We start from the raw sequence: 20,840 nt of genomic DNA, 5'->3' as shown, positions 1-20,840 counted from the left end.
AGAGGAAAAAGGAGAAGAAGAGAGAAAGGGAGGTAGGGATGGAGAAAGAGAAAAATGATGATCAGTATTATCACGATCTCTATAGTATTTGGTTAGATATTGTTAGGGATGCCCAAACAAGGGCCTTGGGAGGTATAGGGAACCTCACTGCCTTTTACCAATTGCTCCTACATGGCTTCTGACCACTTTATGTCCTTAACAGTCTCAGGTCTTTCAGCAGATTATTACAACAAAGAAACTCAGTTGGAGATCAAGCCTGGCACCCCCTAGGTCCTCACCAAAACAAAGCATACAGAGGACAAAAGTGTATGGCATGCTACTAAACCCCAGAAAAACAGCAATTCTGAGGACCGAAACGCTGAACATTTACTGGGTCATGGGCAAGGGTCAGCTGAGTATCTCATCCTATTTCTATGTGACCTGGTAGAACTGAATCACACCTGTGAATCACTTAACGCTCAATGATTTAAAGCTGAAGAGATCATCGTAATGAGAGTCTTAGTAACTGACTCCCAAGCTAATGGGGAAAGGCGGCTCTGCAGAGCCTGGTTAAGTAAGATTGAGTAACCCAAAGTAAGTTAGGGAAGTAATAAGCTCTCAGGACACAGATATTCTGAGTTAAAAGTATGAAGAAGAAAATATTAATTGCCCACCCATTATGCATTTCTTCCTTATTCCCTAACTAAAAGAGCTTTGATTTTGTTGAAAGCATCAATAAGCTCAGCTAAGAAACCTGTCCAGCCTCCTCTGCCGATAAGATAAAAGCATGCAACACTTTGAGAGGATGGAGGAAAAGATGCTTTTGAAAGGAATATAGCTAGCATAGCTATTTCCCCTTTGCCTTCACCTCTCTGATGCCTAGAAGGTAGGCATAAGGCTAGGAGGGTCAGGAACCACCTTGAGATCATGCAATAAAGAGAAAGATCCAAAGGATGGCAGGGCGGAAGGATAAAAGGAGCCGAGGACATGATGACACTATGGAGCAAGTGCATGAGTTCAAAACTCTTCCTCTGGGCTCCATGTTGAATTAAAAAAAAAAAAAAAAAGAGCCTCATGTGGTTATACCACATACATTGGATTTTCCTGTTAAATGTAGCCCATCATATTCCTAGTCATTGTAAAACTGATCAAAGTAAATAAAGTTTATAAATCATGGTTTGAAGACCTTAAGCCATTTGTAGTTTGAAAGTGACTAAAGAAAGGCAAAGAAATAATTTTTACTGGGCTGGCAGGGTGAACTCAATCTTTTATAAAGCAGCATTATTGTGTAAAAAATGACAGCATTTACTACAACCAAAGAAACACACTGATTATCAACACACATTTCTTTCGATTACTAATCTGTGAATGAAAGGGAAAGTCAGAAGCATATTTAGAGGTGACATGCATCGACAAACCCATGTCTCAGTATCATATTGATCATAAATTGCACAAGATCTAAAATTTTCATATAAAACATGACAAAATCCTGGGAACCAGCAGTTGGCGTAATGGCTATGTCGCTGGACTCCCACATAGTCGACCGCGGTTCGCGTCCTGGACCCGGTGGCTTAAAACTCACGCCGGGCTCACGCGCATGCATGCCCATGATCCCCAGAGGAGAATGGAGGAGAAGGGATCGCGGCATGACCATCCCCCCTGGGGGGTGATTTCTCGCTTTCTGTCTCTATGTCTCTCTCTGTCTGTCTGGCAAGCACACGCACCCTATAGCGAAAAACCTCTCAAAAAAAAAAAAAAAAGACAAAATTCATGTTCTATAACTGCTGCCTTACATTGAGCTGATCCTCTCAACTTCATGTAGATTTTGGTTTAAAGTAACTAGAGATTTTAAGTAGTGAGGGAAATTCAAAAGCAAAGTAGAAGGTGTAAAGAAGATCGTTTTCATAGAGTTAATTTTATTAGAGTAAAATTAAACAAAATGCCACCAAACATAGCCTAATATACCTTGTCATCTTTCAAACCTAACAGAGAAAAATCACTGATGGTGTGGACCCTTCAGAGAAAGTTTCGGTCCACACCAACAATACAGCCTTGAAGCTCAGTCAAAGATAAAAGCATGCCCTCAAACATCAGGGCTTCATATGTAAAACTGTCAGTGTAGAGATTGCTGACTTAATCATGGAAACCCCAGAGGAAATACAAGCACACTCAATTCTCCAGTCAGTAATAGAGGGGCTGCAACCATTGGTCACTGGTGGCTACCATCTTGTTTCTAACAGTTACAGATCTATACACAGATACTAATTCTTTGCTTAGACACTATTTCTACCTTAGTACATACATGATTGGATTTTGAATTCTCTCCGTTTCTTTTGGTCCCTATTGGACACATGCGCTTCAGGCAAATGAAAACAAAGTGAAAAGGAAATAGGAACATACAGACTTAGGTCCACTCAGTTTCAATTCCCAATTTTCACTGATTTGTTTCAAAAATGTTGTGCTTTTCAAAGGCAAAATGTGTTCTCTAATTCAAAGGGACGTTGGCTCATGAAGAGTTCTATCTCTGTGAAGAACTCACTACAGGAACTATGTCAATCTAGAGTAACCAGCACCCACCAACACTAGTCATGGTAGGTTACCCACACAGCATCCCTCCTCCAAAAAACGTAGTTAAAATGAGTGACTATCAACACTGCAATACTTGGGACCAGCAGTTAGCATAATGACTATGTCGCTGGACTCCCATGTAGTCGACCGCGGTTCAAGTCCTGGACTTGGCGGCTTAAACTCACGCTGGGCGCATGTGCGTGCATGCCCAAGATCCCAAGAGGAGAATGGAGGAGAAGGGATTGCGGCATGGCCATCCCCCCTGGGAGGTGATTTCTCACTTTCTATCTCTCTGTCTCTCTCTGTCTTTCTGGCAAGCACACGCACCCTGTAGTGAAAACCTCTCCAAAAAAAAAAACCAAAAAAACACTGCAATACTCAAATGTATCCTTTTCTCCATCTCTTCTCTCATAAAATGAAATACTGTGAGCCAACCAAAGCTTTTATTTTAGCACAGCTATTAATATATATGTATAAAACATATATATTACTATATATGCTCACTATAAAATGATAAAATCATAAATACTTAATTTTCTTTCAAGTTTAAAAATAATTTATATACTTCTTTAGTCCATCTAGATAGTATATGAAAAATATTACTAAGCTACAGTGCCTGAGTGTCCCTTTACATGGAAATCCCAAAAGTGAGAATATCTTTCTGGAAATAAAACATCATTCTGGTTGAGGGAGGAAGCCCGAGAGTCTTCCCAATTAAGGCAATTTACTGTGATTTCGGCATTTCATTGTTGTTCCTTGTTCGTTTTATTTTCATCTATTCTCTGGAGGCCTTTTGGTCTAGAAGCAGAGTATCAGCCATCCAGTACCACATGTGAAGCATTGTGAATACTATCAGTGGACAATATTTAACGCACATGCACACACTTCAGACTCTGAAAGAGAGCTCCCATGTTGGTGCTTGCATTAAATTGCACAGGGAAAGCAATTCAGGTAAGAGTGGGCAACCCCACCCTGGAATTGCTATCTATTCATGCTCTCTCAAGAGAGAATGCAAGGAAAGGAAGGAGGAAGAAAAAGAAGGGAGAAGGAAAAGGAAGAAGGTTAAGAAGGTCCTACAAGTCTACTTGAGAGCCGGCAGAGGTGATACCTACTGATTGAACAGTATCCGTGAGCGCACAATGAACTTGAAGATGTACTCTAAAGCTTTCATGGCTTTATACAGCTGGTCATTTATTCCCGGCTTCTCAGCATTGTCCACATAGTTCCTTAATACTTTTGTCAGCTTCCTGTTCACAATGAAAATGCACATTAATGATAAATCCAGAACATTATAGTAATTCTCAACTGATTAAAAAAAAATACACGACTGGGTTATTTTCATTTTGATTTGCAATTACCAGTATATGCATATTTTAAAAATATTTTTCTAATCAGATAAAGAACTGATTAAAATATCTCCCAGGTAAGGAAGGTCTAAACTTCTAATAAGTACTTTCTACACCTTAGATGTTGTTCTAAGCATCTTAAATAGATTACATAATTTAATCTTCATAACACTATAAAAATTGTCCTTTTTCATAGATGAAGCCAAGGCTTAGAAAGTTAAATTTGCTTTCCCAATATTAAACAACAAAGTCAAAGGAAACTTCATTAGAGCCAACAGAGGCACAAAAAATATTTTCAAAATGGCATTATACCAAAAATGTTCTGGGCTAGATAATGGTGATGGTTTTTCAACACTGTGATTGTACTAACTGTTACGCTTTAAAATCATTAGGTAAATTTTATGTTATATGCATTTTTATCACAGGGGGGAAAAGGCAATTAACTGTATTGTTATTGGAAGTCATCTCAACCAGCTCTATTTACTTTATTTTAGCTGATTTCTTTTTTATTTGCTATTGGGCACATGTGCTTGCCCAAGGGAGGTAAGAGGGCAGGGAGGGAGATAACATCCCTCAGGGAGATGGCCAAGCCACAATCCCCTCTCTTCTAGGAATGTTTGACACACATGCACATGCCCCCAGTGTGTTTTTCAAGCTTCCCAATCCAGGACTCAAACCACATAGTCAGCTATGTGGGACCCAGCCTGGACCAATGCTAGTCCTTCTTATGAGGGTCCAGCAGGAAGCTCTAGATGGGCTCTGAGTGCTAAACCATACTGCCACTGCTGAATTTTTTCATGTTTTCTTCTCTGGGGAAAAAAAGGCTAAAGATCTAGATATTTATCCAAAGAACGGGACAGGCAAGAATCTAACATAAGATTCTTATGTTAAGATTGCCTGCCAAGGTCTTTTCGTACAAGGAAGGAGAGCCCCTGTGAAAACACTTAGTACTAAAATTTCATCTGACCCAAGGAATACCACCAGCACATCAACACAGAGACAACCTTCCATAACTTGATTAGATGCGTGTGGATCAAACTGTTTTCTTTGGTTACTCAAGCATTTCTTTGGTATAACTTGATTCAAATTCCTGAGGAGCTACTTGAAGTTGCCATTTTTATCACACCTAAGGACAGTTATTTTCCCAAAGAAAAAAATTCTTTTCATCAGATTCCAAAGATTGAATGAAAGGATACTGTTTGTTTCTCCCATTGAGTAACGTGCCAGAAACACCCCATTTTCATCTCCCCACTTTTGACAGTAAGTACACTCATGCTTTCCCCTGCAGCGCAACAGAGAAAGGTTGATGCCAACAAAGGGACACGGTAAGTTTACTCATTGTTCTCATTCTCTGATTCAAGTACCAAGTCTAATCTGAGAAGAGCTATTTGGCCACTTTTCAGTCAAGAAGGAGAATTTTTTAAAGTGGGCATACATGGACATCATGCCACAGAAAATACCACTTGATCCACGCTCTCCACAGTCTGCTAGGAACTGTAACTGCCAACAAACTGGTTCCTCTGCTGAGGGAACAAAACGTTTTCAACAAAGGTTTATTAGCAAGGAAGCACAAAGGACTCGTTACAGGGCTGACCCTGTAACAGAAGGAGGGGAATGGGATCCCACATGGAGGACTACAATTCAAATCCCAGCCCTGGCAGCTTCAGAAACCCACTGGGTATGCATGCAAGAGTACTCCAAATCCCAAGAGGACAGAGAAACAGAGAAGAGGGTTGCAGTGTGACCACACCACAGGGGAAGGTATTATCTCCCACTGTCTCTGGGGGAGGAGCACATGCACCCTCCTCTGTCCATTTTTTTTTTTTTAATGACTCCTCACAGCTTGTTCTGCATGCTTGAGGGCATCACAGCTCTCAGCCCACCAAGGGGCTCCACCCACCACCTTGCAATAAACAAACACTCCTGGCAGGCATGAAAGAATACAGTCACAGGGGGCCGGCAGGTGGCATGGTGGTTAAGGGCTCTGGACTCCCACATGGCTGACCATGGTTCAAGTCCCAGACCTGGTGGCTTACTTTCTCACTTTCTCTCTCTCTCTCTCTCTTTCTCTCTCTCTCTCTTTCCCCTCCACTCTCTGGTCTAATTAAAATAAGTAAATAAAATAGTTAAATAAAATAATTCTTTTTAAAAAAGGAATATAGTTACAGAACTGGGCTTTTATTAACAGATGGCTTTGGACATCAGAATCTTCTGGCCTTGAATTCATGGCTACACATGGAATAAGAAATCAGGTTTTTAACCCAGATATATTCAGATGAGAACTTTGACTCAATTTATTGACACTATAAAGAATAATTTCTTATGATTCTAAGTGAAAACGTCTTAAAAAAATCATGAAAACCTTTATTTTTTACTGCAACTCACACAAAAAAATGCTTGAATCAATGCCAATAAATCCTACCATGAGAGAGTAACTTACATTAATATATCTAATAATGAAAGTCAGCAATTGCTCAGTGCTTTCTAAGCCCGTACATGTAGTAATTCATTATGTTTCTCACATAAACCCTAAAATCATGCCTTTTTTTTTTTAAAGAGAGTGGGTTTTTTTGTTTGTTTGTTTTTTGTTTTTTTTTGGTTGTTTTTTGGTTTTTTTTTTTTCTTGCTATAGAGCATGTGTGCTTGCCAGAGAGACAGAAAGCAAGAAATCCTCCCCCAGGGTGGTTGGCCACACAGCAATCCCTTTACCTCCATTCTCCTCTTGGGATTTTGGGCATGCACACATACACGCTTGGCATGGGTTTTAAGCTACCGGGTCTAAGACTCAAACCATGGTTAACTACATGAGAATTCAGCGATGTAACCATTATGCCATTTGCTGATCCCCAACTGTGACCTTTTTACAGATGAAAAACCAAAGCCCAGAGAGGTTAAGCAATTTGTCCAAGATTCCAGAGCTCATAAGGGACAGAGCTGTGATTTAAGCCCCAGCAGCCTGGCTCCAGGATTGTGGTTCTAAACAGAAGGCAGGTTGCCTATTCAACCCAGGCATCTTAGATTCCCTCTGGAGTTTTACCAGGCCTCTGGGATACTTATGACAATTATGGGGACATGTGGAGAGTAGCTGGGTGAGTAACGAGAATCCAGGTGAGTCACAGCTGAGGCTTGTGAAACAAAAGAGAAAGCATTCTTTAAAGAGCCGAGATACACTGAAAAGTACTAAATTGAATTTTATTCACACTAAACAGCCAATAAGCTCAAAACAGGGACATATCCATTTATTCATTCATCAAATGCTTGTTGGGAAGCTGCAGTGTGGCATTCTGCATCCATATATCAGTTTCATCAAACATAACCTGAAAATTTTAAAGATAAATGGAAGGTGTAGAGGAGAACAAGAATTTATTCCAGAATGTTATGATAATTTATAACATATCTCTTTCAATAGGATTTTTAGGTCTTGTTAAGAGGGAAACAGTAAAAATTATCCCAGTGAACTTAAAGCATTGAGGAAGGAAATGTGCAGTTACAGTCAAAAATATATTAAAAAGACTCACAATAACAGACACGTTAAAAAAAAAGTGTTGTGTTTAAAAGAACACCAAAGAACTTACGTATATGCTAGTGTTGCACTAAAGTGTTTCTTAATGTAGGTTTCCAAAACAGGATTAAAATGCTGAAATTTTCGATCAGCAATTAATCCAATGATAAATACCTGTTAAATGAATAAAAAATATGTTTATCAGCAACATTGTGTAAGCCATTTCAGAATCTTCATTTGAACTATTTGAACCCACTGTGTGAGGAAATACACTACAACATTCTCAGACAGAAGGTGCTGGGCAGTTTACTTCTTCTTACCCTAGAAATGACATTTGCCTATCAGTCTACATTCAAAGAAACTTTCTGTCTCTCCAATTCATCTCCTTTGATTGGATTTACAGCTGAAAATGCTTTTAAGGTTACTGTGATGGATCCCCTTCCCCAGCTTCAAAGGCTTCAGCATGAAAGGGCACCGGAATATCTGAGCAGAAGAAATGTAAAGGCCTCTTACCAGAGCATCAAAAACTAAGGTATCAAAAGTCTCACTCTCCGAATTCTCCATCATGATGTTGAAGAGGGCGTCCAAGGTGTCCTGAAGGAACTGCACAGACATAAAAGGTCAGCCACCAAATAAACTCATGTGAGTTTCCCTAAAACTGAAATAATTATTATCCTGGATTTGCAGCAATACTCCAAATACCCACCTCTCCCCAACTTTACCTATAAAGCTCCTAACTTCTGGAATATTTTTCTGCCATTAGGTGCACAAGACAAAAATTTCAGATGAGAGGACCAGCAGATGGCATAGTAGTTACATCAAGGCCAACCATGGTTCAAGTCCTGGACCCAGTGGCTTCAAACTCACACTGGGCGCATGTCCATTCATGCCCAAAATCCAGAGAGGAGACTAGAGGAAAAGGGATTGCAGCATGGCCATCCCTCCTCGGGGATGATTTCTCAATTTCTATCCCTCTGTCTGTCTGCCAAGTTTACATGCCCTATAACAGAAATCTCTCTTTAAAAAAAAAAAAATATCTGATGAGTGAATTCAGAAAATAGAAATGCCACCCTGAGTCAGGCAGCGAAGGATTAGAGCAGGGAGAATCCTCTTCCCTCCCTCATAGGGACTTTTCCAACCTCTTCCTTATTTTCATCAGGCTGGTGATGAAGCACTGCACAGCATCTCTGGGAAGACCAGATCTGACTCAGTGCATACATTCTTTGAGTAAGACTTCAGCTAGTGAAGAGACAGAGGCCACATAGGGACAGGGCTCAGGTTAGCAAAACAAAGGACCTTCTACTCACTGAGATGGCCAAGGATAGAAGAAGAGTGTGATTCTGAAACTGCAGAATAGAGCAATGTGCCAGAAAGTGTTTACTTTATTCACTGGTAATGTACAGAAGACTTTTATAGGCTATTGAAATTTACCAAATAAACATTTCCATATAGAATGACAAAGCATTATGAATTTAATTAAGAAAAGAAAAAACTAGGAGGCATCAAAGGTATGTTACACTAGAAATGAGCTCCAAACTTCCCTCCCCTTCTCTCCTCAAGAAAGTGTAAAATGGAATGGAAAAGTGATAAGCTTCCTATTCCTGGAGTAGTTCAAAAACAGACAGAACATCATACAATGGAGTATCAACCATAAAAATGAGGAAGTACTGGTTATCATCGTTACTCATTAGAGATGTGCAAACTGAAATCACAGTAAAGTATTACTTCATACACACTATGATGGCTAAAACAAAAAAGATGATCAATAACAAATATGGGCAAAAATGTGGAAATTAGAGCACTTGTACATTGCTGGAAGAAATGTAAAATGATACTTGGCTCTGGAAAACGGTTTGAAAACTCCTCAAAAAGGTAAACACTGATTTACCATATGACTCAATAATTTCATTCCTAGGTATTTATTCAAAAGAAAAGAAAACATAAGTTTACACAAAACCTTGAACACTAATACACATAGAAGCATTAATTCTCATCATAAATGTCTATCAATTGATGAATGGGCTAACAAAATATGACATATCCGTAAAATGGACCAGCCAATGGCATAATGGTTAGATAGCTGGACTCGCACATAGTTGACCACAGTTCAAGTCCCAGACTCTGGTGGCTTAAACCCACACTGGGCACGTGTGCATGTGTGCTTAAAATTCAGAGAGGAAAAATGAGAAGGGATTATGTGGCCATTCCCCCTGGGAGGTCATTTCATGCTTTCTGTCTCTCTGTCTTTCCAGTAAGTTCACACACCCTATAGCAAAAATCTCTTTAGAGAAAGACAGAAAATAGAATAAATAAATAAATAAATAAATAAATAAATAAATAAATAAATAAAATCACTAGGATAACTAAGCAAAGCCATAAAAAAAAGACCATGTACTATATTGATCAATTTATATAAAGTATCCAGAATAAGTGAATTAATAGTGACAGAGAGTAGATTAGTGGCTGCAAAGACAGCGGGGAATGATTGCCAATAGGTACAGAACTTCTTCTCTGGGGTGATGAAAATGCGCCAAAATTAGACAATGTTCATGGCTGCATGACTCTTGGAATATACCAAAAACTAAAGAACTGTACAGAGTAAAATGATATATTTTCAGGCAAACGAATTATACTTTAATGAAGATGTATTAAAAAAAAAAAAAAGGAATGTGTGATGTGGCCACATTGCAAGGACATTACAGAGATGACTGACTCAGATCAGTTTGGTTCAGATTAGCCCATGCACAATACCCTGCAGAGGATCTCAAGGAGTTACAGCCTGGAGACTAAGGAACCACACCACAAAAACCTGCTCTTATACCAGTGCTGGCCACCATTAATCCCCCCTGTGCTGTGGAACCCCAAGACAGCAGCAAAAGTCTCACAGATCTCTATCAGAAGAAATGACATTTTCCCAAACCTAACAAGAGTTCCAATACCCACTGAGGCATAAAATTCTCATTGTATTCTGCTGTGCCACCCACCCCTTAGTTTATGCCAAAAAATGTCACAGACAAATGGCAGGAAACAAAACCACTCTAAGAGGCATTCTGGTCTGGACGTCACGGGCTTAATCAACACTAATTATTTAGGTCTGTACCACCCCCTTATTTTGTACCATTTTCCATCATTTTCAGATTGTAAAATCTTGCAAAGGTCAAAACTTGATGCCATCTGCTAACAACCTAATGTTCCAACAGGCTCCCCAGGTGCTAAGCCCTGGCTCGTCATGGTTCACACAATGTCCCTGAGTGGACCAACCAGTACCATGCAGACAAATGACATGGTCAGTAGCACAGAAACAGAACCACAGAGAGTTAGAGCCTTGTTTGTCTGGATAAAGAGCCACCATGACACAGCAATGAGCACCTGAAGGAAGTCCCCACACACAGCCATGAAAGGCTTCTTTTAATGTCCCACCTTTTACTAAGACTATACCCTCAGGGACCAGAATTACTGTTCTCAATTTCTTTTTTAACTGAAACCATCTCTTTACCAAATACATAAGTATATTCTTCAATCTGGCAAGCAATGCTATTTCTCTACCACCAATTATAAATAGATAGAAGAGAGGCTTTGAATATATGGTATAAAACCCCAAAGCTATCAGTGTCCCTAAATCAGTAAAAGGAGCCCATGTAGGTTTGGAATCCCTCAAGTCTTGGCTCATCATCAATAGCCATGTGGCCTTAGAGATTTCGATTCGCTGCACATGAGGTATATTTAGGGGACACTGGCAAAGGGAAAGTACAGACGAGCAAACTACCTGAGGGATAGACAGGTCACTCAGGCCCAGATGGTACCGATATGCACAAGACAGAGGAAGAGATGTGAAAGCTATTTCCAGGGATCAACTAGAGGGTGTCATACATCTCACGTACAGAGACTGGAGAAGAACAACAGGGCAAGAGGATTCTGTGCCTGTTGTCACACTTTACAGGATATACAAATTGAGTATCTTATATCTGAAGTGCTAGGGGTCAGAAGTATTTCTGAGTCTGGATATTTTGTAACATTTCCATATACAAGATGAGATGGCTCAAGGATTCAACTAAGGTCTAAACATGCAATCTGTATTTGTTTTATAGACACCTTACACACTTAGCTTGAATATCTGAGGCAGTATTTGTGTTCTGTGGCATTTGGACTGCAAGCCATCACATGAGGTCCAGTGTGCCATTTTCAATTATTTATTTTTTTTTTTTTGGAGAGGTTTTCGCTATAGGGCGCGTGTGCTCACCAGACAGACAGAGAGAGACATAGAGACAGAAAGTGAGAAATCACCCCCCAGGGGGGATGGTCACGCCACAATCCCTTCTCCTCCATTCTCCTGTCGGGATCTTGGGCATGTACGCACATGCACCCGGCGTGAGTTTTAAGCCACCGGGTCCGGGATGCGAACTGCGGTCGACTATGTGGGAGTCCAGCGACATAGCCATTACGCTAACTGCTGGTTCCCCAGTGTGCCATTTTCATTTTGTTTTTTATTTTCCAGAGGACCATGCATTGGCTGAAGAAAGATAGATGGTATGTGTGTGGGGGGCATGTGGGAGGGGGCAAGAAAGCATCTCCCCAACCAGTGGGGGATGTTCACACTGCAATCACTTCTCCTCCATTCTCCAATCACTTCTCCATTCTCCTCTCAGGATTTTGGACAGGCATACGCACATGCCCAGAATGTTTTCCACAGGAAAACATAGGACTTCTAACTATGCGGTCAGCCATGTGAGATCCAGCTTGCCTTAACCACCAGGCTAGCACAAGGAGTGGAATTTCCTCTCTGTGGTATCATGTCAGTACTCAGAAAGTTTCAGATTTGGGAGCATTTTGGATTTGGGATTCTTAGATTAAGAATGTTCAACCTATACAACTGTCTCCTGATGTGATACAGGGAATTAATAATGAAAGAGAACAAAATTCTATTAACTGATTCTTCTAAAGTATGTTCACTGATTTCCAGTTTCCATTTGAATTAGGGAATTTATAGAACCCAAGGAAGTTTAAAATGCAATTAACATTGTCCAGCCCATCGGTAGAAGAACGAAAAAGAAAAGATGATTAAAATTTTAAGATTAGTAAGGATACGTTAGAATGGTTATACAACGAAGTTAAGAAAATGGTGCAACCAAATTAATTTATACTGAAGTTAAGCACATTGCTGGTTAATTAAGGCCATATTAAGTAATTAATTTTTACAGAGATAAGGCAGTCTCCATCTGCAACCATCTCCCACAGAGAGTGAAGAACCGAGGCAGCGACAGGCAAGCTTGGCTGTAGAGACCACACTCTGGAAACATCAAGTGTTAGAACCAGATATCGTCCTTGGCCAAACAGACCATCTTGAAAATAAACATGCATTTCCTCATATGCAAAGAAAAGTCATTCAAACAAATTACATGGTATGTAGGAACAAAGACCCTCAAGCTAAAGAAAATATCAAAACCAGACAATTATATAGATTTACAGAAGACCCGGCAGGGTTATGTCTCTCTGTCTCTCTGTGTCTCTCTGACTCATAAAATAAGTAAACTTATTTTTAAAAGAGATTAGCTTTCAAAAAATGAAAATGAATTTGAGTGCTCAAAGGGATCTCAGGTCACCCTAATCTGATGGCTGATCATCTCACAGATGAAAATACTGAGATTGAGAGGGCTTGAGTAATAACATCTACCCTCCCCCAGAGCTTGCCATGTGTGAAGCTAGGGAAGGAGTACAAGGGGCTGGAAGGTGGTACAGAGGTAAGACACAGAGCTCTGTGAGGCTGACCCATAAGGGACTGACTGCGAGTCACCAGGCACAAACTAGAGTGGGTCACAGCATCATGACCCGGTGGGGGTAATGTCACTCTGTCTCTCTCTCACTCATGAAATAAACTTATTTTAAAAAGATGATAGCTTTTAAATGGAAAAAAAAAAAAAAAGAAATGAGTGAAAGATGATGTGGGATGGAAATAGCCAAGACAAGACTCTCAGTGCTGTGCTCTATCCACCATACATCTCTCCACTTAAAACAGATTTCTGGGAGCCGGAGCCAGGGCTAATAATAACGACGATGATAGTTATCAATGATCATAACGATAATAATAAGAGCACCTACACCCTGAACATCTCCCATGTGTCAGATATGGGTCATTGTGTCTCCTCTACACCTCACAACAACTCTATGAAAAGCCACTATCGTTTCCTTATTCTTACAACAGTAGAGGAAAATGAGGCTTAACTAGGAAATTAACTACTGTCAGTCCTGCAACAAGGACTCAGCAGAAGAGGAAAAAGAACCCAAGGTTAGGTCAATTCCAAAGACTATCCCTTACATCCCTTTCATAGTTAATCTATATAGTCCTCCCAAACCATTATTCAAGAAGTACTATGTCCACTTAAAGGTGTATGTCACTGCTTGTTAAAGGCATTATAACCAGAATTCTATACTATATTGAAGTTGGTTCCTACATCTGTTAATACACATAAGGGAAAAAATACAGGAAAAAAAATCCCTTTGGGATCCATGTTACCTTCACCACTTCGCCACCATCGACTTTCATCAATTGCCTCAAGTTCTGCTGTAGTAAATTGGTATTCGAGCGCCACTTCAAAAGTCCCAGAAGGTCCACTGGAAACAGAAAACAAAAGTCAGCTCCTCACAGCAAGAATGCATGCATTATGTGAGGTTTTCTATAAAATTTTCTAAACAGAGAAATCAACTTTATTTTGAAAGGTTCACCAGCTAAATACTTCATTACTTTGTAGCAACACACTTAACATTTAATGCAGCTGGATTCATTATTTCCAACTGCATTTACCGTGAAATGATTTCCATGTAGAAGCCTTAAAAATGCATTTGGGAGCCTAAAAAAGAACAACTGGCCTTTCCAATCCACAAAAAGTCGATTTCAGAGTATCACAAGGCCCAGAAAAAAGGCTGCTCACCCAGAAAGCTCTACCCTGGCATTTCTTTTTTTTTTTTTTGAGAGGTATTTTTGCTATAGGGCACGTGCACTCGCCAGAGAGACAGAAAGTGAGAAATCACCCCCCAGGGGGGATGGCCACATCTCAATCCCTTCTCCTCCATTCTCCTCTCAGGATCCTGGGCATGCACGCACACCCACCCGGCATGAGTTTAAGCCACCAGGTCTAGGACTTGAACCGCGGTCAACTACATGGGAGTCCAGCAACATAGCCATTACACCTATTGCTGGTCCCTACTCTGACATTTCTACCAAGTGGTTTTTTGTTTGTTTTTTGTTTGTTTGTTTGTTCCTGCTCAAGAACAAATCTCTGTTTTTTAAGTTAATATAACGAATACAAGTACTGAACCTGCAAGGTGACAGCCGTGGCTACGCTAACTCCGGGACTCTTTTTGCCCACCAAGGCACAAGTTCCATAGCTGTTTCAGGTTCATATAGTGGTGTTTTAGTTTGTTGCTTTTTAAATAGAAAAACCAAAGACTGAGGATACTAGTTTGTAAATGTTCATTGTAGAAGATAATGTCCAGAAATTATTTTGTTTAAGGTAGCAAGATAGCCTTAAAGGTACAAAGGCAGAATCCAATCATCTCTCCAGGAAAGTGTGCCTACATGATTTTCACTTGAAGTTATAGTAATATCCCATTATTTGAAAAAAATACAATTAGCAAAGTGTATCTAATTTACTTTTATGCTTATGAGAAACTAAGGCCAGCTACAGGAATTATCTCCATTTAAAAAAGAAAAACAAGTAATACCCTAGTTAATAGTAAAAAGGAAAATATAATTTCAGCCATAGGTAGAATTTTAATGAACACAGACACCGATTATAATTTGGATCAAACCAAGCAAAAGATATGTAAGCAATGGACCCCAAAATACATCATTTTTTAAATTTATTTGATACCCCTGACAATGGGAAGAGTAAAAACAAAACAAAACCAAAACAAAATCCAAAGATATTGTGAAATATGAAAAGTATATGAGGCCTAAATCCCAGTTGAGTTGCTCAGCAACTATATGACTTTGAGCAAGGAACCTCAACTCAGTTTTCTCATCTGAACTAGGGATATAATGCTGCCTAATTCACAAGGCTGCAACAAGAATTAAATGCATGATGTGCAGAAAGCACTTAGGACAACACCTAGTACAAAATACTAATTGCAGCAGACATTCAAAGAAATGATCTGGAATTGAGAAATTTACCCATTCATTGTGGATATTTACATGGATTTTTGTTTTGTTTTCTTTTTAGATTTTTGCCAAAGGGCGTGGGCACTTACCAAAGAGAGACAGTGAGAAGGAAAATGAGAAGTCCCCCCCAGCGGGACAGCCAATCTGCAATCCCTTCTCTTCCTTTCTCATCCTAGGATTCTGGGCATGCTCACCCATGTGCCCAGTGTGATTCTCAAGCACCAGGTCTAGGACTTGAACCACAGTTAGCCATGTGGGAGCCCAGCGCCTTAACCATTATGCCACCTAGGGGCCCCATGATATTCTTATGTTTTAATTTCTCATCTAAAGCAAAATAATGGGAAAGACATCCTGCTCATATACAGTTTTGGTCCCAGTGTTCTGGGAGATTTCCATCTTACAACAGTACTAGCCTTTCTTTAATGCAGACTAATAATCTGGACTCCATATAATCAAAGTTGATGGCATATAGGGTATGACCGAGGGCGAGGATGAACTCTGTATTGTAAATTTGAGAAAGAATGCAAATGAGCAAATTACTAGTTAGTAGTAGTAGAAGAAAACCTTACATAAAGAGGAGTGTGTTGGAACCAGCAGTTAGTGTAATGGCTATGTCGCTGGACTCCCACGTAGTTGACCGCGGTTCACGTCCCGAACCCGGTGGCTTAAAACTCACGCCGAGCGCATGTGCATGCATGCCCGAGATCCCGAGAGGAGAATAGAGGAGAAGGGATTGCGGCATGACCATCCCCCCTGGGGGGTGATTTCTCTCTTTCTGTCCCTAATTTTTATCTCTGTCTGGCTGGCGAGCACACGCGCCCTATAGCAAAAATCTCTCCAAAAAAAAAAGAGGAGTGTGTTCAAGAAAACGGGGCTCATCTAGCCTCCTCAAAATAAGACAACCTAAGTCAGAAAACGCTCTCCTTTTCCATCCCCTTATCCCCAGGGACTTGCCAAAGTTTGTCCCATAAGTATTCTTTGTTTCATGACTCGTTTCCCTATAATTATATAGCAAATTAGTTGAGAAGAGGAAAAACATCTTTTTTGCATCTCCCCCATATCATCAAATGTAATGCTAAGACAGAGATGTTTAATACAAACCTCAATGAATAATGCAGCCACTGCTTTTCCCTAAGTAATGGAACTTCGCAATAACAAATCATGGTTTCAGAAAACTGATTTCCTCAAATGAGAATCCGGGACCTGATGCTTAGATGCCACTTGGGGAAGCTCCATCTTATACACACCTGACATGCCACCATTCCGAAAAAAGGAACCGCTGCTGATACGAAATGAAAGTCAAAAGATTTCCCCCTTCACTCTTGGTGAGCAGCATCACATAGGGATTTCCTGGTTGCCGAGCAACAGCAGCTGCTAAGATCAGGGTGCTCTCTCCCTCTGTTCTGGAGAAAAGAATTACCCTGTGGCTGATGAGAGTCAAGGTGCCTGAAGGTGAAAGGAAGGATCAACACCAACACTGGGGATTTCCAGGTTCACAGGCCTCTTCTCCAGGGATATGTAGATCAAGAAGGATTCTGTGGATGGACTTCAGAATTTAACTGCTATTCATAATATCATTTTAAAAGGGAAAATATGTCCAAGATCCAAATAGCAACATCTAAACTTGCTTTTGGAACATGATCCATGGATAAGACAGCACTTTCCAACACAGTGAAAATGGCAAGCCACTGCAGCTCTCAATTGTCTAGCATCCACTGAAAAGCTGATGTGCCAGGGACCAGCAGTTAGCGTAATGGCTATGTCGCTGGACTCCCACGTAGCTGACCATGGTTCAAGTCCCAGACCTGGTTGCTTAAACTCACACTGGGCGCATGTGCGTGCATGCCCAAGATCCCGAGAGGAGAATGGAGGATTGCAGAGTGGCCATACCCCTGGGGGATAATTTCTCGCTTTGTGTCTCTCTGTCTCTCTCTGGCGAGTGCATGCACCCTATAGCAAAAACCTCTCAAAAAAAAAAACAAAAAAAGCTGATATGCCACACATATGGACTAGCAACCTACCCAGAGATGTCATGTTTGCCCTGGGTTAACAGAAGTTCCAACTTCTGTAGTCCGTCAGATGAGTGGAACTATCAGAAACACATCTAGAGAGTAATATTTGCTTGAAAGGGGTCATTCTTTCTGTAACCTAGCTCTGAGCCAGTACGCACACTGCTGGCTGCTTGCTCTGGGGCACACTCAACTTGCAAAGCTCCCTGTGCATTCCCTCATCACCCCCCATACTTGGGAAGGTACAATTCCCTAGTAAAGGCTTTTAAGTGGCTTTTAAATGGAGTGTAGTAGTGGAGATTACTACACAACTACAAACAGGACACTTCCTAAATGCTCAGGCAAAACATGATGAGGAGGACGGTAACATTATTAGAGAAATGTATCCAAATGGCATTAGTGTTTGTATCCAAATGTATTCAAATAGCCTTAAAGTGTCTGCACCTAGATGTATCCAAATAGCCTCAAAGTGTTTGAGTGACTTATTGTCCCACTTAGAAGTTTAGTCCTAAAACCAGTGGTAGGAAAACATAGCTTATATAGCCCAGTCAGGAAACCAGAGCAAAACAGGTGTGGACAGAAAGCTTTAAAAGCATCTGACACAGGGCTGGCATGCCCATACACTCAGAATACCCAGGGCACTTTCCACTACAATGTCATGGCTTCCAAATGATAGGTTTACTTTTGTCCTCTATTTATCCAGTTAAAGTCCAAAGTCCAAGTCCCTTGGGCAAATCCAAGACTACTGTTGTGATTTACACACAACCCCCAGAGACACAATCCATGATGGCGACAGACATTAATAGTCAAAATCCATATCAGGCAGTTAAGAGGAAAAAATTGGATTTTCAAGCTCAGTTTCAAGAGAGCGTAAAGTCACTCTGCACAGCTGTGATACGGTCACATTTAGGGGATGTGATTGTAGGATTTGTGCAGAGGAGCCTCTCCCTCTTCCAGATGGAATGACAGCAACAAAACTGGTGTGCTCTGAATAAGAAAAACTCCTGGCTGGACAGCAATGCCACTGGAGAGGCTGCAAGTGGTGGTAAAGAAACATGGAGCAATCCAGCAGGTCCCAGAACAGGGACACTACGTGCCAGCGAATGAGTGATCCGCAGCACGAACACAGCTTTGGTTTGCATGTGTCAGCCAAGGGCCTTGCCTGCCCTCACACAAGAGAGACTAGAAACTATGATCCAAACCAACTTTTTAAAACAAAAATAACTGGTAATTATCTCAATGAAAAGCCGGGAAAGGGAAAGATCTTGCAACCTACAGTTCATGTAATCTTCACAAATGCCTTACAGGGTAGGCATCATTCGTATGTCTACAGACAAAGAAAATAAGGTTCAGAAAGGTCCAGAGAACACTTGTTCAAGGAATTTTCCTAAGTTATCACAGGACTGGGATTCCACCCCAGGTCTCTGATCTAACTCCAAATCGCATGAATTTTTTCTTCTGCCACGTTACCTTCCTTGAGCCAAAAAGCACTGAAATGAGTAAATCCACTCCTTAAGTTCCCTTTAAGGTTCATCCTTAGACCAAAATAGAAGTGGAATTTTAAATTATGGTGGATGCCACCTCCTTTCAACATCCACCCTGGTCATTACCGAGGGATACAGTGGGTGACTTACAGGCAGGCTGGCTTCATGTACCCATAGAAGACTATTCCACTAAACAAAGAGCACGAAAATGATAGAGTTGAAGGAGATGAACCCCTGGGGAGGACATGTGTCTATTCCCAAACTCACCATTCTGGGTCAGTTTGGTGGAGCACACGAGAGTTGAGATCTGGAAGGAATCTTTGCTGATGGTGCAGCTCCCAAGGCTCTGCATGCTCTTGCCTGTTGCCGAGTGCCCTTTCTCCTCTAGCTCTGCTTTTGTGGAGGGCAAACTCAAGTAAGTAGCAGCATCTTCCAGCTTCTTTGCTTCGGCCTACGGATTTAGTTTTAAAAAAAATGTCAAATACAGTTCACCGGGGTCAGCAGGTGGCATAGTGCTTAAGGTGCTGAAATCCCACATGGCTGACGGTGGATCGAGTCCCAGACCCGGTGGCTTGAAGCGTGTGCTGGTGTATGTGTGCCCAAAATCCCAAGAGGAGAATGAAGGAGAAGGAATTGCGGTGTGGCCAATCCCCACTCAGGGGGTGGTTTCTCATTTTCTGTCTCTCTGTCTCTCAAGTGAGCACACACACCCTATAGCAAAAATCTCTTAGGGGAAGAAAAAAAAATACAGTTCACAAAGAGTGACACACATTTTTCCATCTTTTGTTATCCTTCATTCTTGAAACTATTTATGATATTTGCCTCTTATATTGTGCTAAACTATGTATTTTCATAATTTCCCTTATTCTTGAAGATTAATTCATGAAAATATCATTTTTATATGGCATCTAATACATTATTGTCTATCATCTTCTCTCATTAGACACAGCAGAGGAGCTGGTCATTAGAAACACTCCTGTACATAATTACAAGTAGCTGGACAGCAGCTTCCTGACAGTATGCAGCGTCGGCTCAGGTCAAGAGGCCCAGAACAGACTGAAACAGTGAGCACCAGGAACACTGAACCAGGGAGGCGGATACCTTATAGACGATAAGATCATGCTCTCCGTCTCTCAGAGTCGTGCCGTCGTATCTCATCAGCTTTACAAACGCCAGTGCAAATATTTTCTCGGATTTGTCCTTAGCTGCGATACAAATCAATAATCATCTTCAACCACCGTCATACCAAAATAATAGCATAAAATGTTATGAAGGATATCTTCGTAGGAACAATTACAAACTGTATTGACAGATGCTCAAGTCAACCTAACTATATGGAGAAATGGATCGTGCTCACCAGGAGGAACAGCCCTAATATAAAGGAGTCCTCGGGATAGGCCACAGTCGTGCAGGCAGTAGGCCTCGGCTGAGCAGTTCTGGAGCCATATGGGAAGGCCCAGCATTCAGATCCCAAGTTGACCTGACACAACAGGCTCACCTATAGGGCACAGCTGTGATCCAGGCTGGCTGGAAAGCTGGAAAGAGGATGGTGGCTTAGCAAGACCCTATCAGGAGGGGAACCAGCAGATAGCATAATGGCTGTGTCGCTAGACTCCCACGTGGTCGACCGTGGTTCACGTCCCGGACCCGGTGGCTTAAAACTCACGCCGGGCGCGTGTGCGTGCGTGCCCAAGATCCCGAGAGGACAATGGAGGAGAAGGGATTGCGGCGTGACCATCCCCCCTGGGGGGTGATTTCTCGCTTTCTGTCTCTATGTCTCTCTCTGTCTGTCTGGCG

The 20,840-nt window shown here is 41.1% G+C and overlaps 1 protein-coding gene across 1 annotated transcript in view; it reads right to left on the bottom strand.

Moving 5' to 3' along the window:
- The window catches only part of DOCK1 (dedicator of cytokinesis 1), a 597,377-nt gene that overhangs the window by 469,788 nt on the left and 106,749 nt on the right, over positions 1–20,840 (bottom strand). The window contains exons 26-31 of the mRNA XM_014587219.2: positions 20,145–20,248; positions 19,311–19,494; positions 13,907–14,004; positions 7,909–7,998; positions 7,469–7,569; positions 3,660–3,794 (exon numbers count right to left, since the gene is read on the bottom strand). Of these exons, the coding sequence (XP_014442705.1) occupies positions 3,660–3,794; positions 7,469–7,569; positions 7,909–7,998; positions 13,907–14,004; positions 19,311–19,494; positions 20,145–20,248 (712 nt within the window). The remainder of the gene's footprint in view (positions 1–3,659; positions 3,795–7,468; positions 7,570–7,908; positions 7,999–13,906; positions 14,005–19,310; positions 19,495–20,144; positions 20,249–20,840) is intronic.

This window comes from Tupaia chinensis, unplaced genomic scaffold (assembly GCF_000334495.1).
Source record: "Tupaia chinensis unplaced genomic scaffold, TupChi_1.0 Scaffold000197_1, whole genome shotgun sequence".
NCBI classification, from domain to species: domain Eukaryota; kingdom Metazoa; phylum Chordata; class Mammalia; order Scandentia; family Tupaiidae; genus Tupaia; species Tupaia belangeri.
This window is presented reverse-complemented; position numbering and strand designations above follow the sequence as displayed.